Below are 25,470 nucleotides of genomic sequence, written 5' to 3'. Positions count from 1 at the left end.
TTATGTCGGTTATTAGTAGCTCCCACAGTTCAGTCAGACTCTATTGCATTGACCACATTTCAGTACAGTCAGTATTCAGTCTCAACATGTTATAAATTTGGTCATTGCATCAGTTAGTATTCATTGTCATGGTAAGTTATTGTAGCTTTTATTTATAGTCAGTTGACTATAATTATTTAGAGCAAAAAAAGGTAAAGAAATAAATAAGTAGCTTAAAGGAAATCTAAGTAGATTTTTGAGCAAAAAATCTACTTAACTCATTAAAAAAATATTTTTCCTATATCAACACTTAACTTCTTTTTTAAAAATATTTTTTAAAACTTTTCTCTTTCCCATTTTAAAAATATTAACTCAATTTTTTTTTTGAAAGATCGACGGTAAGTTATTAATTTTAAAAAATAATTATCGAAAGATAGATACAATAATTATAGAAAAGATAATATATAGTTATTATTGTATGATTATTAAAAATTTGGAAGCAAAATTAATATATGAAATATTAATTATTTAAATCATACTTCTTACTTATTAATTTTGACTTATGTCATGGTAAGTTAATGTAACTTTTATTTATAGTCAGTTGACTATAATTATTAGAGCAAAAAAGGTAAAGAAATAATTAAGTTGCTTAAAGGAAGTGGCAAAATTTGGTAAGCAAATCTAAGTAGATTTTTGTGCAAATATATATATATATATAGCAAAAGAGGAAAAAAAAAAAATAAGTTACCTAAAGGAAGTGGCAAAACTTGGTAAGCAATATATATATATATATAGCAAAAAAGGAAAAAAATTAAATAAGTTACCTAAAGGAAGTGGCAAAACTTGGTTAGAAAATCTAAGTGGACTTTTGTGCAAAAAATGAACTGATTATATTGTAGGAAAGTGGAGTGTGCTCATTAATTATTTTTTCTTTATAAATTGTGTTTCCCTTTCAACAAAAAAACCCATCCAAAACACCTACAATCAATTCTTATCATTTAACCATTGAACTTTATAAAACTTTGATGATTTCTTCTTTTGGGGGGAGATCATCAATGGAGGTAGAAAATGAGTGTTGTGACAATGAATTTTCTGAAAAAATAAGCATTTTGGTGGTGGATGATGATACTAGTTCCCTTCTCATTACTTCTGAGTTACTCAAGAAGGAAAATTTCAAAGGTACTTTAATTGACTTCCCTTTTTCATTTTCCTAATTTTGTGAGTGTTACTTGATAAAGTATGGTCTTTTTTTGCTATTCTAATTTCATGTTACTATTTCTTGGTTTGAGATTTGTGCAAGTCAAAATTGACATCTACTGAATTAATTAAAGGGCTTTTTGAATTTGATTTTCAATCTTCATAAAATTGGGTTTATCTTACATTGTAAGAAAATTACTGAAAAAAAATGTTATTTATGAATTCTAGTCATGATAATTGTGAATCGTGATAAACAAAGTGTTTTAATAGATAGAAATATAAGGAGGCAAGATGTTTTATGTATCATGAGATGAGACATAAGGTAAAGATGTTTTACATGTTAGGGAGCGAGATGTACGCGTCAAGGCATGTGTGGGAGGCACCTGAGGAAAAAGGTGGTCCGATGCACATGAAATTACGAATACTACTAAGAAAGCAGGATTTAGCGATGGATGAATTCTATAGCTAAACAACAAAAATCGCCGCTAATCCTACTTAGCGACAAATTTTAGTTTGCAAATAGCGACGGACCATCGACGAAGTTCATAATTAATTTTAGTGTTTTTTAGTTGTATACTCTATAACAGAAGAAAATTTACACATTTTTTTGTCAATTTTCTAACTCTGTTGCTGGTCGTGAATCCTTATTTTTTTCCTTTAATATATAGAATGAGTTCTTAAAACGGATTTAAAATTTATTAAATGAATTTATAAGAACAAAAAAAATGTGCCAGATCAAAAAGAAAATGTACACAAGAAATTTAACAATTTAAGAATAATTTATAATAAATCAAGTCATCAAACCTATAAAACAACACATCTTATAACATAGGTTATATATATCCTTCATTCATAAGCTTAATCAAAAGCCGATTCATTCTAATAATGTAAGTAAAGTACAATCATGTTTAAGGAACTAATGATTACTTATGATAAATATTGTTCACTTCATTTAATTTCTTCTTTTCCTCAAATGATTTTGGAAATGTTTCGTATCAATCATTATATCTTTTTGAGTAATCTTTATATATTTGCTTTTTTATAATAACTAATCGGTTGGTTTAATTTAGTTGTGACAGCGAAGAACGCCAATGATGCTTTGAGTATCCTTCGGGTCAGTGGCAACTCATTCGATTTTGTGATCACAGAAGTGCATATGCCCGAAATAAACGGCTTTCAACTTAAACAACAAATCACCCAAGAATTTGACATTCCTATTGTCTGTGAGTTTCTAATTCTTTATATTCTTCAAAACATAAATTTTTTGGGCGAATTTCTTCTTTTTCTCATATTTATGATGATATCGATCAATTCCTTTTACCTTTTTTTTTATTTGCTCAATGACTTAAATCTATATTATTTGAATATGAGCAGTTATGTCAAATGATGAATCAGAGCGTACAATTATAGAAGGATTTGAGAGTGGTGCTGCTTTTTTTATAGTGAAGCCCATATCACAAAATGATGTACATGAGTTATGGCAATATGCAATCATGCAAAGGCAGAAGAAGAAGAATATAGGCAAACAAGGTATTGTTCAAGAAAATACTAATGAAGAAATTGTTGCTGAAAATGAGCGCAATGTAATTACACCACCAAGGAAGAGTAAGCTTATTTGGACAGAGTACCTTCACAACAAATTCTTGGAAGCCATTACAATACTTGGCTTGAAGAGTAAGCCTTAATTTCAAATATATAATACTCCAGTTTATATAATCATTCAACAATGCTATACAACAAAATTATATTATCAGGTCATTTAAATGTGTTATCTACATTTTGTTCCGCAGGAGCTCATCCGAAGAGAATTTTAGAAGTTATGGGTATCCCTGAATTGACTAGAGAAAATGTGGCCAGTCACTTGCAGGTTCACTACTTTTAACTCAATTATGATTTTATTTTATTTTTATATTAAAAAAACTTAAATATGAAGAAACTTTAGTAACGTGTTAGATATTTGATCAATTAATTATTACTTGATTTTTTTACATCTTCTGTTTAGAGTTGTGAAAATGCATATTTTTCACCATAATAGAAAACATAAATTGACTTGATATTTATTTGTTATCAAATTATATTTTTAAAATCAAAATATTTGTCTTTTAAAATTTAAATTATAAATTTACTTATAGATAAATAGGATTTTATTTTTTATTTTTTTTTAAAAACAAAGTTATTAGAGGTGTAAATGATTTTTAATCCATTATGATATTGTAATTTTTTTGAAATTAAACTCAAGCATTCATTACTACTGAGATTTTTTTATTTTTTATTTTTTTGAACAAAAACCATCAAATTTGGAAATTGTAGTTATACCACTTCATGTTCATTACTAATTTGAAAAGTTACATGAATTTTGTATAAAATTTCACTTAATGCAATCCGTTGCATTATTATTAAAATTAAGTACTCTAATTGAATTTGTGCTTGTAAATTTTGCAGAAATATCGTCTTTACTTAAAAAAAGTCACTGCTCCAATTGATACTAGTCCAGAGTTGATTTCGAAATCGAGTAAAATCACATTTGGTAATGTAAACCAATTGTCCACAAGGAAAGCAACTTCAACTCAACAACTTATGACAGAAAATTCGAACTCTGCTACTGCTCAGCTTGTTGCCAATTTTCAGTCTGATCCAAAGGATAAGAATTTCGCAGACATGTTGAGTTATCATTTGAGTCAGGATTATCGTGATAAGATGAACAATTTTTATTCTATTCCGAATTCAGAAATTCATATAACAGATGCTTTCAGCAATGTTCAATCTTCTATTATGGTACCTATACATATGATCTTTCACTAATTAGTCTTATTTATTAGTGTATTTTAAATTAAAAAATCCTTAGTCGTATACATTTTATTTAACAAATTGTAGGAAAACAATAATATTGAAGAGGGGACAAATCTTAGCTTTGTTGATGGCAGCAATCAATACCAACAAGCTTATTATCCATGGATTGATCATATATTAGATCAGGCAAGTTTAAGTTATATCGTTTATGATAATCAAAGTTTTTATATACTTGTATTTTATCATACATTACAATTTTTTTTAAGAAATATGCAATTTTACATCATAATTAACTCTATGAATAAATAGAGAGAAAATAATTATCTGAAATGTTAAATATGTGTTGAATAAGATAATTTAATAATATCAAAATTATATCATAACTCTATGAATACATAGAGAGAAAATTATTATCAGCAAATAACTTATAATTTTTTTGTATTTTATTTTATCATGTAGCAAAATAATTATGGAGGTATTTTGGGAGAGGAAATACCGTTCCAGCTTCACAATGCTCCCTTGAATTTGGACCTTGAGGTATTTCTCATACACCTATATTTGGTCATGATAATTATGCTCTAAAATTTAATTTATAAAGTAAGTGAATTAACAAAATTTCTACACACTATTATTGTTTTCTCCCCACCTTTTGTTCTTTCTAACCACTTTCCTTCCCCTAATTAATCAGTAGGGATGATTGTATATTTTGGGGTGCAAAGTTTATCAAACAGTATGGCTTTTAAATTTTTAATATAGATTTTTTTTGTAGAACATAAATTATTGATATTTTTTATATTAAAGTTAAATATATGTTGAAAAAATTCAATAATGAAAATCAAAACTATATTATAACCCTGTGAATAGATTATCAGTAAATATGCTTACAATTTATGGTATCTTATTTTTTTGTGTAGCAAAATATTTATGGTGGTGTCACTTCAGAAGAAAGGTCGTTTCAGTTTCACAATACTTTTCCAAATTCAGGACTTGAGGTAATTTTTCATATACCTATATTTAATCTTAAAAAATTGTACTCTAAAATGTAACATGTAGAGTTAGGCGAATTTTAAAAAAAATTATACACATACTTTCATTTTTCTTTGCACTATATGTTCTTTTTATTCACTTTTCCTCCCATAGTTAAATAGTCGAGATGGTTATATATTTTAAGGCGAAAGGATTTCCAATTAATTTGACATGTTAATTTTTAATTTAATTAGTTCTTATATTTTTGTAGAATACAAATAATTATTTTTTATATAAAAGATTAAGTCATTGTTATATACGATAATTCAATAATAAAATTTATAATTATATCATAACTTATGAAAACATAGTTAATATAATTGTCAGCAAATTATATGCTTGCAATTCTCGATATGGAGATATTACTACAATAAAAAGATTGTTCCAACTCTATTATGTTCTCCAAAATTTAAAATTTAACATAGTATTTCATATGCTTATAGCTGGTCACAAAGTATTATATAAAAATATAATTTACAGAGTTAAGTGAATTAAGAAATTGTACACGCTATCATTTTTTTTTACTATATGTTCTTTAGTCAATTAATAAAAATGATATGTATATTTTGAGGTGCCAAACAATTTAGATGATTAGTTTGGTCATTTCTCAATTTTTTTTTATTATATATAATCGTATATTTGAAGTGAAGGATTTTTCAAATAGTTTGATAGATATGATTGTTTCTTATATTTTTGTAGAACAAAAATGATGGTATTTTCTTTTATAAAAGGTTTATGCGGTAATAGAATGTGAAATATTACCATACCACCTCAAATATTTACAACCTAAAGAGCCTCTACTGTTTTCAGCCACCTTCTAAGAAGGGTACTTCAAATCACTAGTTCTCAAGAAAACAAAAATCTAATTGCGTATTTTTGAAATCAAAAACTGACATCTAAGTGCTCTTTTAGTGTCTTTCAACATGTATACCCTTTGACATATTTCTTGCTCTATTCGTGTAATGATTAACGCAGGTTGTACACTTGCTTGTTGAAATATTTTCCTATTCCTAGTTTGCCATGTGTAGTAAATCATTGCCCCCAAAACTGATGCTACTATCTCCTTTTGGAACTGTTTCCATCTTCTTCTTTTGATCCATTTGAGTGTGTTGCACACTGTATTATTATCCATAGCCAACTACTCAAACTGCGTCGGACTTTCGATACCCATCCACACTTTGCGAAAAGATGTAAATGAGTCTCTTCTTGGTCCTCTTCACATAAGCAACATTTAGTTGTATCGATGGAAATATTTAGTCGCACTAATCTTTCCTTTGTAAGCAATCTTTCTTGATAGGCCAGACAAACTATAAACCTCTGCAATTGGGCAACATTAGTGAGCTCCACATTAGTTCAGCTTCCTTCAATCTAGGCAAGTTACCCAACATAGCATGGTAACTATGAGAGATAGAATAGCTTCATGTTGGAGTAAGTATATAACTTCTCTTTTGATACCAGCATGTCATTTGCAGCTTTAAAGAATTTAACTTCTTCCAATACCAGCTGCAATCTATTGGTGGAATATGATTCCAAATGTTTCCATTCGATTTCATATATATTTCATTAACCCAAAGGATGTCTTTCTTGCTTGCTAACTGCCATAATAATTTCCCCACTGAAGTTATATTCCAGTTGCTGCATCCCTTGATGTTGAGGCCATCATTCTTCATTGGAACACATACTTTAGTCCACTTTACTAACGCCATCTTCCTTTTATCTTCTGTAGCTCCCCACAAAAATTCCCTGCATTTTCTGTCTTATCTCTTTTAGTACACATTGAGGCAGTATGAACACTGCTCCAAGCACATGATAGGTGTTTAGAATAAGCCACTCTAATTCTGCTAGTGATTTTATTCACCATTTGATGACAATCCATTTTATTCCATTTCCTTGAAGAAAGTGACAATAAATATGCTTATAATTTTTGAGTTTTTTCTTCACTATACAGGAAGAACATTACGGAGATATTACTGCAAAAGAAAAGTCACCTCGTCCTCATATATAATTTTCCCCAAAATTCAAAATCTGAGGTAATTTTTCATATATTTATATTAATTTGATCTAAAAATATTTACTTACACATTTGTCTTTTAAATTTATTTCAGCAAGGAAAGCTTAACAATTTTTTGCCGAGCTTGGATTATGGTGGTCAGAAGCAGAGGGAATTTAAAGTTAATATCGAATGGAGATTTATTTACTAGTATGTAACGGTAGACTTTTCCGTTACTATTGATAGTATAAACAAAAAATAAGTTTGATTTTTATGTTCTTTATGGATATCGTTCTTCAATCAATTGATTTGAAATAATTAGACTATCTTTTATTTTTTGGTAATAGTAGATATTTTATAGATGTAGCTTAGGAGAGGAGTTCCATTGAAGTAGCGTTAAAACCTTGATGTTACTGATTGTAACCCATCTTCCAAATACCATTTTCATCTCTAATCACTCCTCCTATACCTCCTCTCAATGTTTCGGAGGAGAATGATCCATCAATATTGAGTTTGCAGTGACCCTATGAAGGAGGCAGCTAACGTATTTGGATAGTGATTTTGTCGGAAGTGGAGGAGTTAGTAGTATAAGTCTATTCAATGGTGCGAGCTATAACAATAGAGATAGGTACTTAGTTAAGGGAGTTATGGAAAAAATTATTGTTCCTATTTAGCCAAATATGCCATATAGCAAAAGGGTAAAAGATATTCCAAAGGAGAAGGTGGTTTGTGAAAATATGATTGAGATTTTTCAGCGTTACTAGCCATTCCCCATTGTTATTAGCAGAATTTGTCAAGGCGATGGGCACACCGATATAATTCCAAAATTGTTGAGCAATAGTACAATCCATAAAAATATGTTTGGCCTTTTCGGTGTAAGCTTTACACATTCTGCAAATATTAGTGGGGATGACTCGGAGTTTATGGAGGTAGTAACCCTAAGGGATACGATCGTGATAGCATAACCAAATGAAGTATTTAATTTTTAGGAGAGTATTTTGGTGCCATATCCATTGGAAATCTTTGGCAAGATGAGAAGGGAAGGGGGGAGGGGGGATGTAGGAGGTTATAAAGAGAGGCAATGGAGAAATTGTCATTAGTGGTAAGGGACTAGATAGGAGTATCCCTATTAAGAGTGGAATAGATAGGACCGAGTGAATGGCGTTAAGGACCGAGTTAGGGAATACGAATGAGGAGTTATCAGTAATCCATTGATTATGTATGCGAAGGTCAGAGATTGTTGTGGTAAGGTCAGTGATATGGAGCGGTCCTTCAATGAGAGTTCTAAGATAAGTAGTGGGAGGAATCCAATTATGGTACCAGGCATCGTGCGTTCCCCATTCGCAATCAGCCATCTAATCCCTTTATTGCATTGTTTCTAGCCTAGGTTGACATTTTTCCAGATAAAAGAAGTATGAGCATGGTTATTGCGGAAGTTATTACGTTGGTACACGCAATTGATCCATTGAGATGTTGGATTTGTGTACATTCTCCAAGCGAGCCCCACAAGAGTGGCTTTATTTTTGGTAGAAGCATTATGAAGACCTAATCCACCAAGGTGCTTAGGGGCGGTAACTACTTTCCAACTAAGATAATGGATCTTTTTCTTACGTTGGGAACTACCCCAACTAAAGACCCCCTGAATCTTATCTATGGTCTGAAGGGTTTGTTGGGGGAGCTGGAGGTATTGCATGGCATAATTTGGAATGGAGTTAAGAGTAGAATGGACTTAAGTGATTCTTCTTGCCATAGTGAGGAAATTAATTTTCCAGTCAACAAGTTTTTGCTTCATTTTGTCTAGAATATAAATAAAATCTCTAGGCCTAGGAGCATTATTAAGGATAGGAAATCCAAGATATTTTCCAAAGCTAGAGGAATGGGAAATCTCGAAGGTAGTGATGAGTTGGGAAATGGTACTGGCCTTGCATTTTGAGGAATGAATGATTTTTTATTTTACTTTGTTGACAATTTGGCTTGAGAGTTGACAGGAGAGGTCAATACTCTTGGCCATGGAAGTGATAGAGGTTTTGTTTGCTTTGGCCATTAGAGTAAGATCATTAGCATAGAAAAGATGGGAGAATTTAAGACCCCGAGTTGAAATTTTTATGGGGGTCCAAAGACATATATCAATTTGATAATTAATATAGTTTGAAAGCATTTTCATACATAGAATAAAAATATACGGGAATAGAGGGTCCCCTTGGTGAATACCTCTGGTAGGGTTAAAAAAATCAATTTTAGTACCATTGATTAAAATAGCCATATATGGTAATGAGATACTGGACATAATAAGTTTGGAGATTTTTGGGGGAAACTTAAATAAACCAAAGCTCTATAGATAAAAGACCATTCGAGTTTATCGAACGCCTTTTCAAGATCTAGTTTGAGCATAAAGTTGCCCATTTTGGAATTGGAATTTTTAAAATTGTTTATAATTTCCTGGATAACAAATATCATTATCAGTAGACCTTCTTCCCTTTAAAAAACTAGATTGAAAGGGGCAAATGATTTGTTGAAGATAAGGTTTCAACCAAAATACGATGATTTTCGAAATAATTTTATATATAGTATTGCAAAGACCTATAGGTCTAAAGTTACAGATGTGATTAGCATTAGGGTTTAGGAAGTAGACAAAGATAACTTTGATTGATGGTGGAGGGAATTTCAAGATTATTAAAACAATCATGAACAAACCTTATAACCGAAGGGCCAACTATATGCCAGAATTTTTGATAAAAAAAGGTGTAAATCATCTGGTCCCGGGGCCTTGAAGGCTGAAAAGAGTGAAGAGCAGTAAGAATTTCTGAATCTTTCAAGGAAAGTTCAAGGTTGGAGAGATTTATTTTATAGAAGGAGGTAGTAATTTTAGACGTGGTATTAACAGTGGAAACAATATGAGAAGTGGCATAAATCTTTTGAAAATAGTCGATTGTATGCTGTAAAAGGCAATCTTGATTATCTATCCATTTGCCTTGATCATAAAAAAAAAAGATTTTATTACGTCTACGTCTGTTAATAACAGATAGGTGGAAGAAGCGCGTGTTATTATCTCCCTCATTTAGCCAATTAATTCTAGATTTCATCTTCCAACAATCTTCTTCGATTATGAGAATATTATTATACTCAATTCTAAGAGTATGATCAAAATTCTTAAGGAAATAACTAGTAGGGAAGTTTGGGGATTTTTGGATTCCTGCTAGGTGAGCTAAAATGTTAAGACTTCTTTATTATAACATCACCAAACGAAAGTTTACTCCAAATCTGAAGAGTTTCTCAGAGTTTTTGATCAGCTTGCATGAGGTTCGTATTAAACCAACAATTATGAACTAGAGTAGGGAATTCTCAGTGTGTGCACCAGAAAGTTTCAAGACAAAAAAGTTTTTGTTTGGGGGAGGCAGGCTTAGTATTTAGGGTAAGAAGTAGAGGGAAGTGGTCAGAGTGGGTACGAGGGAGGTAAGTGACAACAACATTTTCGTAAATATTAATCCAATCATGCGTAACCAAACAATGGTTGAGTCGTTCAAGTATTAAACCTTCCTTACGACGGCGGTTGGACCATAGGTGTAGCGCGAACCCTTAAAACCTAGGTCTAAGAGATTACAATGATTAATGATGAGTCCGAGATTTGGACTCATTTAGGCTTTGTTTATATAGATTTAGTATCCTCAAATGCTTATTTTGTGCCAATAACTTATGTTAAATCCTTGATTTTCAGGAATATGGATTGAAGAACAAAACAAGGACACTAACAGGCAAAAAAGAACAAAACAGGCTGAAGAAATGAAGATGGGAGAGCCTGAGGATCGCCAAGAGCACTGGGCGTGTCACCGAGTGGCTCATCAGACCACCTAAAGTTCCAGTGTGCCAACCCCTGAAGGAAAGAACCAAGTTAGCGATGAAAAGGAGTAGTCGCTGGATCGACGAGTGGTTCCGCGAAGCAAAGATAGATCGCCCAAAGTTACAGACTTTGAGGATGCTGAATGCCAAGGCAAAAGGCGATAGAAGAGACCAAAGGGCGGCTCATCGAGTGGTTCGACGAGCCCGACTTACTCCGTCGAATGGGCTTTCGTAGCTTATTTTCGGCGACTATAAATACATTTTTGAACATTTAGTTTAGTATCGAATCTGGTATCTTATTTTTATCTTTTGAATCTATTATTAAGTGGGGAGACATTTGAGACAGTTTTATCTAGAGTTCTTCCTTAGCTTTGAAGGATTGAAGAAATTCACTTTTGAGAAATTGGAAGTGGGTCTTTGAGATTCATCAAATTGGACCATTGTAAACACGAAATCACTCTTACCCAGTTCATGGATAATCAATTTGGTAACTGTTTTTACCTCTTTATAATGTCCCAATTCTTGGGGTGTGATCATGTGATTATGGGTTGATTTAATTTATGGGTATTGCTAATTGTTAGTTTAAATGCTATTTAAAAGTGAGTTTAATCATTAATTATGGTTTAATTAAAGAATTGTAGTTGCAAATGCAGTTCTATATTTGTGTTATTGGCTTGCTCGAGAGAGAGAGGTTTTAGAACTAATATTATTGATTGATGGTTTATGGGTATTGGGTTCACCTAGGTTTATCTCGAGAGAGTGAATCATAAATCATTTATCACACATTCAGCTCGAAGGAGTGAATGGATTAAGGTGTGGGCTGCTCTTAATTTGCATGCTTGTTGATGTTCGAGAGAAATCACTTGATTCGGGGTAATTATTTGAGAGAAAATTACCTCCCTTATAGTCTAGCCTACTCACTAATATCTAGCTATTTACTAATAATTGCAATTACCTATATGCCTATATTAGTCTATAATCGATCACATCCTAAAAATCTGTTTCATTATTGTTAATTTTTATTGTTTGTGACTGTTGTTTGTAGTTGATAATTTCAAACCAAAACCCCCCATTTGACATTCGTGTCACCCCTTATTTGATTATGTTTTTAATCGATAATTTCTATTCTTATGGTTGATTAGACCACATTCATACTTCTTGATTGAATTTTAAAACATATACCGCTCCCTATGGGATTCGACCCCAACTCATTTAGTTGGGTTTTATGCTGATTTACGATCGTTGAACACCTAGAATTAGATGAGGTATGCTTGAAACGTTAAATCAAAATGGCGTCCCTGTCGGGGAATAGTGTTGTTTGAAATTCTTTTGGTGAAGTTGAATTGTGTTCTTGTTAGTCATAGTTGAATCAACTTATTTTTAGTTTTGGTTTTTGTGTTGCTTGTTGAACAGAGGAAATGAGCGTAAATGGTGGAAATGGTAGCCAAGAAGGCCACCCTCCTTCGAAGATAATGATTCTTAGGGATAACATCCTAGATTTCAAGCTCTTGGAGAGTGAGCTACTCCACGAGACATGGTTGCGTTTTAAGAAACTATTGCAGCAGTGTCCAAATCATGGAATCCCAGATAGGATGCTGCTGGAATGTTTCTACAGAGGCCTTGATTCTGTAAACAGAGGATTACTGGTCAATTTTTGCCGGGTGGTATAGTGCAGAAATCCTTTGCAACAACATCCCTACTCCTTGATCGCATTACTATGATCAACAATGATCCAGATAGGGACCAAAACTAGGCCAAAATAATGTCCCAGCTAGATATCTTGGCCAAAAATATCGAGGAATTTGAAGTGCTGCACAAAAACAAAGTAGACTTCCTAGCAACTCAAAAAGGAAGTCAATGTGCAAACCACCTAAGGCCGGATGGTAACCAAGGATGGAATAGAAGGGGGAAAGAGGATAGGTACGTTCCTCCCCATGAGCGCCAAAAGCCGAAGGATAATGAGAGTGGTTAAATTGGAAACATACTCCTACGTATTCTCCACAAAATTGAAGGATATGACAGAGTGTTGAAAGAGATAAAAGAGAATGTCTCAAATCTCAATTGGATGGTGACCTCTCACTCCATCTCGATTACGCAATTAGAGACCCAAATGGGTCAAATTTCATCCCATCTCAACTCAAGACAACAAGGAAGGTTGCCTAGTGACAGTATTGCAAACCCCAAGAACAAAACTTGAGTGGGTACTTGCGTCGTTCCGCGACGTTAACTAAGGCGCTTCTTGGGAGGCAACCCAAGTTTTTAATGCTTTATGTTTGTTTTTAGAATAATGGGTGTTGATTGTGCAGGTTGAAATGTCAAATGTGTTTGAAAAATGTAGGTTGGCGAGCCAAGTGTCCAGTCGGTGACTCACCAAAGAGGTCGGCGAGCTCGATTTGGACCGCCGTTAGATTCACAAAAATCAGAGGCGAGAGTCTGTAAAACTCGGCGGACCCAGGGACGAGTCGACGACTCACCGAACAGGTCAGTGATCCCTACTTTGTCGACGGTTTGGACCCTCAAATTAATTGGAGGTCTTGTAAAACTTAACGAGGTAAGTAACCACTTGGCGTGTCTCCGAGTGGTTCGGCGAGGACGACTAATATCGCTGAAAGGGTCGTGAACTGAAAGGTTTTAAAAGGCCAAAGGTTTAAAATTTCAAACTCTTTCATATTCCCTCATTTTAGCCTCATACAATCACACCCGCACTCTAGATTTTCCATATTTTTCTAGTTTTATCGTTTTTTCTCTTGATCTCGTGCTCGGAATACATTGTCACCTAGCTTTACAAACTCGTATTTCGGCATTAAATATTGGTTTTTCGAACCCCGAACTCTTAATTAGCAGTTGAACTCGAATGCATTTGTTTAAATTTTGATTGATGTGTGTTGGGCCTGTTCTGAAATCGTATTTGTGTGCTACTTACTTTGCCTATTTTAGTTTTAAAATCTTGCCTAAATTGCTTAAAATGTTGATTTCCCAAAATTTGTGCTTTAAAATTGATCATAAATTGTTGGGTTGCGTTAATTGTTGTTGGGTCTAGTCGGGTGAAGTCTAACTAACCCCAAATTCTGCTAAATGACATGCTTTGCCCAATGATGGAGCGTTTGACGTCATTCTTCAGGGCAAAAGTCGTCAAATTACCAATTTTGACCAAACCGGGGGAAGTCTGAGTACCCCGGTGACATGGGTCAATGGGTCTAAGCTTAATTAAACTAGTGGGTGGTTTGATTGTGTTTTTGGGGGCTGCGGGCTTGAATTTGGAAAACGGGGTTGAAATTTGGCACGTTAGGCAATTTAGCAAGCTGGGTCAACCTCGCCGAACCACTCGGCGGTTCGCCAACGTCCCCCTTTATCGCCTTTAATTTCGTGTTTTGGTTAAGTTAAAGTCTATAACTTTCTGCAAGAAGTTTGAGCTCGCCGAGTTCACTTGGTGACTCGCCGAAAGTCTCCATTAATCGCCCTTTCTGCTCCCCTAACCCCTAAAATAGATTGTAACTTTCAGTGGGCTAGTCTGAGTTCATCGAGTGATGTCAGCGATTCGCCGAAGAGCCCTGCACATCGCCGACCTGCCATTTTTCTGGGTAATTTTCAAGCCATTCCTTTCGGCGAGCCCGATTTGGCTCACAAAGAGACTCGGCGACTCGTCGATCAGTTCGGCGAGTCTTTTTGCAAACGTGTTATCTGTATTTTTCTTGAACTATTTTTAATTTTTTGGTGTGTATTGCAGATATGGCTAGGACCAACTTGGACGATAATGGTATGCCTTCCCGCAAAAAAACATGGGGCATCATTATAAATGAGGGAGCAACTTCTTTTTCAAAAAAGGGAAAGAAGGCACCTCCTAAGGGAGGTAAAGGCAAGGACAAAACACATGTATCTGAGATACCGGAGCACAACTTTGGCAGTGAGGGGGAGTCTATTGATTCTCAGGTCTCACTCTCCGAGTCTGATGATGACCAAACACTTCAGTCCCGGCGAGCAGAGATTCGTGCACGGTCTCGTCACGATTCATCTAGTATCCCAAAGTCTACCCCTCCAATGACTGACTCCATTCCAGCTCCATCACATACGGTGGTTCCAACAGCACCAATTCAGGGTCCTCCTCCCCGGCTACTCAACAGGCTAGAGGCCGAGGGACTAAGGACCATTCTCGAGGAAAAGATATTGTCCACGAATGATGTAGTGTACAAGTACCCAATGTGTGGGACACTCTTCGATTCCACATGGTTTGAGCAGTTTACCGAGCCCCGTGGCCCTTATATTCCTATATGGGTCTGGGAGTTTTACACGGCGTACGGTGACCTAGTACCTAAGGAAAAGAAGAAGAAAGTTCCTTCAGACCGATAGAGTTCGGTAATGTTACTCTTATCCTTGTTGATTTTCTATTGGTAGCCTTTTTAGGAAAAGTGATTGTGTGTCATTCTTCTTTTATTGCTTGAGGAGCTGACGGAGATAGCAGTGGGGTTTATTCATGAGAACTAAAATTGCATTGAAGACTTGAGTAACGAACAAAACCCCTCAAATCCTCCATCAAAATCAGTAACCACTCACAAGAAATTTGGTACGATGAGTTCGTACCAAATTTCTTGTGAGTGGTTACTAATTTGGATGGAGGATTTGAGGGGTTTTGTTAGTGATACTTCTGTAACATATCGCAACTAGAAAGAACTAGAAGGAAGTTTAAAATCTGGAAATAGTTATTTTTGGAAAGTGTAAGGAAATCTGGAAAATTTTAAGTAAGTTAAAGTGAGTTTTTGGTCAACTTCAAATGATCATAACTCCTAGCTCAGGATGAGATAGGTGTAGTTCTAAATATGGTTGGAAAGCTCTTGGAATGATCTCTCCAACGCCGTTAAGTTTGCACCATTCCGAGTTCGTATGAGTAAGTTATGGCCTATGGAAGTTGGGCTGTTGGGATAAGGAATTGTCTAATCCAGATTTTAGAAGGGCGATTTAGTCTTTTCCTTACCTAATTACTCTAATTCGTTTTAGGAGATTTATTGGGGGTAAAACCAGACTTTATTCAGTTGAGAAAAAGAAATTACGTTAGGGCTTGGAGAGGAGAATAAAGAAGGGAAAAAAGGAGAGAAATCAAGAAATTGCCAAGAACGTTCAAGCCTTGCGAGTGGAATTCGTCGGGGGTGATCCTTGCAAGGTATGTAAGATCACATAGTGTTAGGTTAGTTCATCCCACACGCCAAACTTGTTTCAATTAAGCAAATTTGGAGTTGTTTGAATGTTAAGAAAGTGAAGTTCTTGAAAAACATTGTTGAATTCTTGTTGGTTGATTGTTGAATGCCTAGTGTTGATTTGATTCGTGTTTCCGGGTTGTTTTTCGAGTTAAATCTATTGGGTATTAAGGGTACTAATGATCCTAAGTGTTTGGGGAAAGAACCATGGAAGTTAGGAGGGTTTAGAGATGAAAAACGGAGAAGAAAAAAATCGTCAAAAACCTGGGGAAGGGGGTGGGGCGTCACTCCAGCCAGCGCGCCCCTCTAAAGTTTGAGGGCTGGTGCCCTGCGCCCCTTAGAGCGCCAGGGACGCCAGTTCTCCCCATTCTTCCCCCACATTTTCGTACTAGTTCCTAAGTGATGTACCTATGTTTCCTAGTTGATTCTAACACTCTAAAGTACATCTAAGCATCATGAAATCATCCATAAACATGAGATCATGAACCTTAAATCCATAATCTAATTCAAGGAAAGTTAAGATCATAGTCAAGAGAAGTAAGAGTCAAGTCAAGATAAGTTCTTAGAGTTTTCCAAAAAGTCTTTTCCAAATGTTTTAACTTTGTTTTCAGACTTAAAAGTTCAAGTTGAGTAAAGAGTAAAGAGTAAAGTTTGAAGTTCATTTCTTCAAAAGTATATGGGGACTAAGTATTCCCAAAGAGATTTAAAATGTTTTCACATTTAATTAAGAATGGAAACTGAGATTTCCAAAGAGCCTTCGGGCTAGTTTTCAGGAAAAAGTAATCGCTTTCTAAATGAAGCAAAAGGGGAAACTTTGAGATAGCCTTTGAGCTAAGATTTTGAGCACTAATCTCAAATCACAGAAGAAGTATGTTTTAAAAACATAAGAGCCAGTATATTTTTTGGTAGTAGTATTGAGCACCAAATTCGGGACGAGCATGAGTTTAGATAACTCACGTCACCATAGAACCATGTAGCCATCATGGGTAGAAAAGGGTCATACTTTTTAGATGAATCCTTTTCGCAATAGACTAGTGGATCCATTAGGCAGTTTAGGTTCTATACCTTTGGCCGGGTATAGGATGCGCTGGCAGCGTGAGGTAGATCGTTGTATCATCACTATAGCTCTTATGTGATGGTTGTCGGTTAGAGAAACTCCCACAAAAGTTATTGTATTTTTATATACATCAGTTTATTGTATTTTTACATACATTTCAAAGTTGTTGTATCCTTGTATATACACATAGTTGACATCATATTTTTAAACAGTTTTTCTTTATATTGCACTTGTTTTAAACTGCTTTATATTGAAATGAGTTCAGTAAGTATTCATGAGTTGAGAAGAGCCAATGTAAGTGTTTCTTTCAAATTCCCTTTCAAGCCTATGCTGTTTTAGCATTCCAACTCGCATACTCGTACATTCAATGTACTGATGCCAGTTGGTCTGCATCTTATTATGGTGCAGACATATGTAACTAGGATTGGCATTCCAGCGCACCGTTGATCCAGTGAGCAGTTCAGAGTCAGTCGGTGAGCCTTTTTGCATTCTAGATGACTCTTTTTTATTGCTTTCTAGTTAGTTCATTAAGATGTTGTAGGGGTTGTCCCAACATCCATCTCAGTTGTTTTAGAGGCTTCATAGATAGTCAGATGTTAGTCTTCTGAGTCTTTTCAATTTCATTTTTTATTGTTAAGACTTGGGTTGCCACTTTTGGCCAAGTTGAATGTTTAACCTTTAAACATTCCCAAATATTTTATTATTCAGTTCAGTTAAGTGTTATTGATCATTAGAAGTATGAATATTGTCTTCCGCTGAGTTAAGTAAGCCAGACCAAGGGTTTGCTTGGGGCCAGCAATGGTCTTCGAGTGTCAGTCCCGCCTAGGGTGTAGGCTCGGGGAGTGACAACTTCGACACATAGCCTAGCGTAGCGTCCTCTGGTTGTTGTACTTGTGCAAACATCAGTTTTGAGAAGTTTCCCTATGACATTGCCAATTTTCTTAAGTATAACTCCATCATAAAATTTGGTTGGGAGATGTGGGAGACGAATCCAGATAGCGGTATTTGTAATTGTTTCTTTGTTAGCTATGAAGTTTGGAATCCACTTTTGAACAGAGAGGAAATGACTATTGACGAACCAATGTCCTTTTTCCAGCACATGGTGTAGTTGGGAGTTTGGCAATATAGAAATCATAGCCTAAGTCAATTAGAAGGAAGTCTGATGTTGTTTTCCATAGTGATTTAAGTCTTGATTTTAGTAGATAATGCTGCATTTTCTTACCGATAAGTTTGATTATAATAGAGAATTGCCAGGAAGAGTACATCCGAATTTTGTCTTCCATAGTAAGATGGATTTGATCAAGTTGGTATGAGATTGGTAAGGTGTCAGTCTTTGATTCATATGATACCTCCTCTGAATTCATTTTGGAGTCCACCAGCTCATTGATAATGGTTTCATTTAACATTAGGGAGGCTTGTAAGTTACGGATGAGGTTAAAAGTTTGGTGGGGACTATATATGGAGGTTCGGGGGGATTTCATGCATTGGAGATGAGACTTGGATGTTGTTGCTCATAGTCACTAGAGAGAAAATTGATTAAGTATAATTATGTGTTTTGATTTATACCTTATTTTATTGCTCAAATTATTCTTTCTAAAAAATATTGGTCCGATCTTCACTTGCCTAGTTATAAGTTGCTCGAATTTCTTCTTAAACTAGAAAATTAGGTCACGTTTTGTGCCGTCGTAAAAAAATAAGTATTTTTTTATCCAAACCATTAATAAATTGATGATATAATACCATTTACTTAATTTTTTCTTATATTTTCAACTTATTAAATAGATCGGGTTTATAATGATGATTGAGTCATAGGTAATTTAAATATTGATTTAAATTTAAAAAGTATTTTTCAAAATATTTACAATTTGAACGCCATTAAATAGGTGTCAAATATTTTATATATATTTAACTAAAATGACCATGAATACTAATTAACTTGACAAAATTGAGTAATTTTTGGTATACAAAACAAAGTTAAGAGACTATATATGATAGTCAATTAACCAAATTGAGTGACCATCCAAACTTTATTGTTTATATTTAACATCGTTCTTAAATTAAGAACTTCAACAAATATGTTCCTTAAGAAGAAGTTATTTGAAAAGAGCAAAGTCATTATGATAATCACGAAAGAGCAAAAGAGGACATATAAAGGCATTAATATAATTTTTTTTTATCATGAGTTATGATGCAGTGGTAGGATTGCACCCTTAACTAAAAGTTTCATGTTCGAGTTATACTTATTATCTTTTAAAATATAATTATAGTTCACCAAAAGAAGAGAACAAATTATACTCCATTATTGTTTGAACTTTAAATTACTATAAAGATATTTTTTTTCATGTCAAATTCTCAATATCATAGTCTGAATTACTATAAAGGTTTTGACTCATTTGTTGATCATGAAAATATAATTAAGTTCTAGAAACTTCTTGATTATATGTTCTTCTTAGTTTGAATTATGGTTCTTTCAACTTAATCTAATTCAAAAAGCTTTATAAATATCAATTATGCAAATTGAATATATATAGAGAACTTGGAGAGAAGGACAAACTTACATCATATTACTAAACCATATAATTCTATTAGATCTTTATTGAAAAATTATCATATAACAATCGAAATAAATCAAGGTTTCATGTGAAATACACATGGGGCACATGAAGGCAAACAAGATAAATGGACGATTAAATCTTTGTAATTTGAGATAATTAGGAATATGGAGGTTTTGTACAAGAGAGAGAGAGAGAGAGATTAAGAGAGAGAAAAAAAAGGAAGGGAAAGATTGTATCTTAGACAAGCAAAAAATTACTTCAGTAAAAAAATACTACTCCCTCCGTCCTATTTTATGTGGCAACATTTGACCGGGCACGAAATTTCAGAAATAAATGAAGACTTTGAAATATTTACCAAATTGCCCTTTAAAGTAGACTCACTTTTCTCTCTCCTCATAAATGTAGTGGAATATTATTTTAAGATTAAGTGGGACCAACAAGGGTATAAAAGGAATTGTACCTTTAAATACTTACTATATAAGAAAATGTGACATTCTTTTTTGAATTGACCAAAAAGGAAATGGTGCCACATAAAATGAGACGGAGGGGGTAATAACTTACTATAATAGGTCAATGCTACTTGATGGTGTAAAAAGACTATACACTGACAATATATAAAACTTACACTCCTTTATCAAAACTAAGCGGCATAATAATATTATTAGCTAGTTTTTTTTTCAAAATTCCCATCAAAACTAACAAATATCTTAGAGGAAATACTCGATGAGAACTAAAATTATTAACTTTTGACAAATCAAAATATTAGGAATCAAAGCAAGGAAAGTAGCATTGATGGAACGGGGGATCGCACCTTCAGCGAAGAAATAAGGTGACCAGCTGGAAGTTTTTGAAATCCCAACAATATTTTCTACAAACTTATAAAATCAAAATTATTGATTACATAAAGGACTATTTTTAACTTACCCTCGAACATAAGAGACTAAAGTATTATTTTCTCATAATTGTGGCAATTAGAAAGAAAAGAAAAAAATGGAGGACTGGAAAAAGTAATTTTCGCTAAAGAGGGCAGACTGGAGATGCAGCTACTTATAATAAAACCTGACTTTTCAAAGATATTTTTCGCTCGGCCTCCGCTTTGCTGTTGCAGTTAGGGTTTCTTCAAGACAAGGTAAAAACTTTCAATCTTCTTCTTCTGATTCTTTGATTTGATTCACATTTTTCTGTTGAATTGATGTTTTGGTGCCTAAAATGTAGCTGAGAGTTAGGTCTGCATGTGGTATGCATTTTTTAAATTAACTGCTAAATTTAGGTTTTTGTGTAAACAAGTTTATACTCTTGCTCATTCAAATTGGGTAAGTTTTGAACTCACCTATGTTCGTATTCTTAAAAGAGTTAAGATAATCTTGGCTAAACCAAATTAGGGACTCTCGTGCCCATCTTCTTAAGAAGGCATACAAGGGTGTGACCTAGCGGTTAATGAAGTTAGAATACAAATAGAAATTCTAGATAGAGGCAGAAAAACAAGTGATTTCTTGTCATTTGCCTAATTCTTTGTTGAAGAAGTTGCGTACTTGCACTGGTGGGATAGTGGGAAAATGCAGGTATCCCGTGTAATAGCAAGGTCTGTGCAAGGTGGGAAAATTCTAGGTCTGTGCAAGGTGGACCAAATACTACTGTTATTAGAAAATGGAATTAAGAATAAATTTTAGGATAATTCGTTTGACATTTAAAACTTTTGAGATAGCGAGTTTCAGACCTTTAGGAGAATACTAGGTGCCTATTTGCCTTGTTAACAAGTAATAGGTTTTTGACTTGGAATTAATATCATTTTAAGATGACTTTAATCTAAGCTAGTAATTTTTGTTGTAAAAAGGGTGTGTGCCTGGTGCCATAGGCAAAGTGTCAAATGATCCTCCCAGGAGATTGGAGTTTGATTCCAATTCGTGAATAATCTAAAGCCACTGATTTTTTACATTGTAAAGGATCGATTGTATAACAGTTTATGTACAAACTGTTTTAGGTTTAGCTAATGTGATCTAGCTGATAATTTAATAAATGGTGCACATCTCCTCTCTAAAGGATGCTAAGTTGCTCAGACTCTCCAAAAATGTTGCTGCACCTGTGTCGGATCCTCCAAAAATCACTACTTTTGAAGGATCTGTCACACACCTGGCAACATTTTTGAAGAGTCACATGAAGGATGCATGTTCACTTTAGGATTGCCTGAACGGAAAGGTGTAAGCTAACTCTGAACACAATCCATGGACAACTGTTAAATGCTCAACTGTTCTACTGCAATAAATCACGTTAGTTATATAGTTAGATGAAACTGCTCTTTTCATATTATATCTGTAGCCATACACATCTACTTGTCTCCTTTCAGGTTTAGCAGTCCCTGACATCTTCTGTTCAGGAAGGATGAGGCCAATTTTCTGTGGTAACTTTGAGTTTGAAACCAGACAGCCTGAGCTGGAAAAGGTTTTCAAAAGATATGGGAAGGTTGATAGGGTGGATATGAAGTCTGGTAAGATTGTAACACATGTCAATTTTCTTTCAGTGCCACCTGTCTTATTTCTAACCTTGTTGTGTTAATTTTCCTTTTTTGAATATGATGGACCCTGTTGGCGAGTTTATTGTGGCGATAACTTGTTACGGACACAAACCCCTGGATTCATGGTGTACCATACTTGATATAAAATTATATGTACTTGATTAATTGGGTGTCTTGTTAGGTGTTAACTACTTGTATGTGAGGCCTCCCCAATGAGGTCTTGTTATTTTCTTTTGTGTATCTTAGAAATTGGAAATGTAATTCTCATTTCTTAGTACATGCACATCTTACTGCCAGTGAGTTTCTTCCTGCAGTAGGTACCTGGGTGTGATTTCATCTACTAGGGTAGTTGTTTACATAACTGGATTCTTTCTTCTGTATAATCTTTATTCCTTATGTCTTGTTAACTATGGGCAATAAGCACTATGGCATCAAATGGTCTGGCCAAGTGCTATTTTGCCAATTGTTCATCAATTATATACATACTGCTAAACAAAGTTCTCTGCAATCCGAGTAAGACGGAGCCCACCACTATTGACTACCAGTAAAACTGGGCCAGATTATGTGAAGTCTGTGTCTTGCTAAAGTTCAGCATAGCAAGCAACAATAAAGCTGATGGTTGCAAAGCGATTGAGTGATGAAATATGAACAAGGTTATTGCATCCCTTGGCCCGTTCTGTGTTTTCAGTGCTCAAATGACCGCAAAGTGGTTTGATGTGGATGCTGCATTCCCATCTTTACATTGTGGCTTTGTTGGATGGGAGATCCAGTCAAGCTTATTTGGCTCAACAGCAGAAGTCTTGTTGAGTTTTGGTGGGGTATTAGGATATGTTTACCGAAAAAGTGTATTTTTTTAAGCGTAGACCCCCATACTCAACTGATTCTTTGGCGCAGGATAACATTGCAATGCCCATACCCATTGCTGATGGACGGTGTCTATTTCGTGTCCTGACCGTGACAAGTTTCTCTTCTTGTTTCAACAAGAGCTCTCTGATCCATCATGGCATCACAATCACATATTATTCTCAGTCACTATTGCCCTCCATTCCTCGTGAATTTTGCCCCGTCTTCATTTTCAGACTTGTCACAATGCCGGCCTCGAAGCTGAGGCAGCAGTTTAAAATGGAGAAGGCACTCTTTTACATTATCCCATCATGTGACATCCACCTTTCCCTGGCATCTTTAGTCCACCACTGAAGGTCTGTTGTGATTTTAATGGTGTCAAAGTTTCTAGATTTGACAGAGTGATTGTAATGCAATGAATTGCTATATGGTTTGCATATTTACTGGATAAAATTATCTTTCCATTTTTATTTTTTTTGTTGAGCATTTATGAGTAGCGGAATCCTTCTTTAGGGGGTTCTTGTTGTCACCAACTGAGTTTTTGTTTATTAATCTTCAGTTTATTTCTTGCATCAAACTTCAGGTTTTGCTTTTGTTTATATGGATGATGAAAGAGATGCAGAGGATGCTATTCAGGGGCTTGACCGAATAGAATTTGGCAGAAAGGGACGGAGGCTTCGTGTTGAGTGGTCTAAGGTAATCCATTTTTGTGCCTGCTCCCCTTCCTTCACATGTGTGTTTATGCTGTGTTTTGGTCGCTGTGCTGCAGGAAGAACGGAGCAGGAAGCCTGAGGGTTCTAAAAAATCTTCATCGAGCTTCAGAGTTTCCAAGACCTTGTTTGTCATAAATTTTGATCCATATAATACTAGGACAAGGGATCTGGAAAGGCACTTTGATCCATATGGAAAAATACTCAATATAAGGATCCGAAGGAATTTTGGATTTATTCAATTTGAATCACAGGAGGATGCCACTAGAGCCCTGGATGCTACAAATATGAGGTATATGCCTTTGTCAATTTTCGTTGTAATTGGGCATGTAGTTTCCAAATTTGCACATTAGTTTGTCCTGAGCCTTCGCTTGACTGCTTATGACTTGGTTAAATGCAGTAAGCTGATGGACCGAGTTATCACAGTGGAGTATGCAATCAAAGATGATGATGATAGGAAAAATGGATATGGTCCTGGTAAAACCTATAATCAATCACCCAGGAGAGGTTATGACCGAGGCCGATCTCGTAGTCCACGTGGAAGAGATAGGCTGAGTCCAGACTATGGTCGTGGCCGAGATCGGCCTAGTCCAGACTATGGTCGTGGTCGAGATCGGCCAAGTCCGGACTCTGGTCGTGGTCGAGATCGGCCAAGTCCTGACTATGGTCGTGGTCGAGATAGGCCTATTCCTGACTTTGGTCGTGGTAGAGATCGGCCAAGTGCTGACTTTGGTCGTGGTAGAGATCGGCTAAGTCCTGATTATGGTCGTGGCCCTAGTCGAAGTCCTAAGCACAGGGAAAGGAATTCTGAGTATGGCCGTGGCCATAGTCCAGTTGTAGGAAAGGAGAGAAATCCTGGTCATGGGAATGTTCGTAGCCCTAGCCCTCGTAGGGAAAGAACAGGTCCAGGAAATGGTCTTATGAGCAGTCCGCTGAAAAACAGAAGTCCTGGTTATGGTGATAGACCCGGTCCTAGTCCTCAAAGGGAGAGAAGAGATAAATATAGCCTGGATGGTTATAATCGTGGCAGCAGCCCAGGTCCTAAACTTGAACCAGTAGGAAGTCCTGTACGTGATGGGAGGGGAAATTCGGAGCGATGCAGGAGGTTTGCACCTCACTAGTTTACTTTCCCTTTGTCTGGCCTTTTCTTTTTGGTGTCTCTGTGCTCTGTTGCCAGTTGTCATTTTTGATGTCATCCTAGACGTGTTGTACTTTAAAATCATTTTGTTGGTGTTGCAGTCGTTCACCTCCAGCTCGGGAAAGATCGCGCTCCTGATTTGCTTGAAGCTGTTTTGATACTTGGAGTAATATCTGTAGAATGGTTATGTTGAAAGTGGTGCTTGTAGAATTACACCTTGAAGTTGCTGGAACATCAAAGTAGCATGTGGGTTTTAGAACCAATGTAATATACCTTGGGAGATAGTTTTTGCTGTTGGAAGTGATTTAGAACTGCTACCGTGTATCTGCCTTGTTTACTGGATACTCTCTTTTCCATTTGATACTGATCTGGTAAGACTTGGGCCATATCATTCTTAGCTTGGCTTTACCAACAAATTTTATTTATCCCCGCAGCCTCAGTGTGATGATTAATTAGTAAACTTGTCTTGCAAAACAAATCATTAGTATTGCACCCAAGGATGTGGCCTAGTGATCAATGAAGTGGTTGAGAACCCTAAGGCCTCATGTTCAAAACTCAAAGACGAAAATACTAGGTGATTCTTTCCATCTGTTCTAGCATTGGTGGTCAGAGGGGGAGGTGTCAAGTATCCGGTGGAATTATTAAAG

The 25,470-nt window shown here is 35.2% G+C and overlaps 1 protein-coding gene across 4 annotated transcripts; it reads left to right on the top strand.

Moving 5' to 3' along the window:
- Window positions 1-20,661: 20,661 nt before the first annotated feature.
- Window positions 20,662-25,233, top strand: LOC102587621 (serine/arginine-rich splicing factor RS31). 4 transcript variants are annotated; one of them, XM_006353306.2, is made up of 6 exons: window positions 20,662-20,749; window positions 21,965-22,105; window positions 23,559-23,671; window positions 23,745-23,977; window positions 24,086-24,790; window positions 24,925-25,233. In XM_006353306.2, the coding sequence occupies exons 2-6, from the start codon at window positions 22,000-22,002 to the stop codon at window positions 24,959-24,961; spliced, it is 1,194 nt and encodes a 397-aa protein (XP_006353368.1). In that variant the 5' UTR covers window positions 20,662-20,749; window positions 21,965-21,999; the 3' UTR covers window positions 24,962-25,233. The 4 variants fall into 4 exon arrangements, with proteins under 4 accessions (XP_006353368.1, XP_015166799.1, XP_006353369.1 ...); XM_015311313.1 differs by having other exon boundaries at window positions 20,687-20,738; window positions 21,964-22,105; XM_006353307.2 differs by lacking the exon at window positions 20,662-20,749 and adding an exon at window positions 23,027-23,331 and having other exon boundaries at window positions 22,023-22,105.
- Window positions 25,234-25,470: the final 237 nt, after the last annotated feature.

Source organism: Solanum tuberosum, unplaced genomic scaffold, assembly GCF_000226075.1.
Source record: "Solanum tuberosum cultivar DM 1-3 516 R44 unplaced genomic scaffold, SolTub_3.0 scf00154, whole genome shotgun sequence".
Classification (NCBI taxonomy): Eukaryota; Viridiplantae; Streptophyta; class Magnoliopsida; order Solanales; family Solanaceae; genus Solanum; species Solanum tuberosum.
This window is presented reverse-complemented; position numbering and strand designations above follow the sequence as displayed.

Coding starts and splice junctions, on each gene's coding strand:
- LOC102587621 (XM_006353306.2), top strand. CDS start 22,000: ATGAGGCCAATTTTCTGTGGTAACTTTGAGTTTGAAACCAGACAGCCT. Junction 23,672..23,744: donor TTCGTGTTGAGTGGTCTAAG/GTAATCCATTTT, acceptor GCTGTGCTGCAG/GAAGAACGGAGCAGGAAGCC. Junction 24,791..24,924: donor AATTCGGAGCGATGCAGGAG/GTTTGCACCTCA, acceptor TTGGTGTTGCAG/TCGTTCACCTCCAGCTCGGG.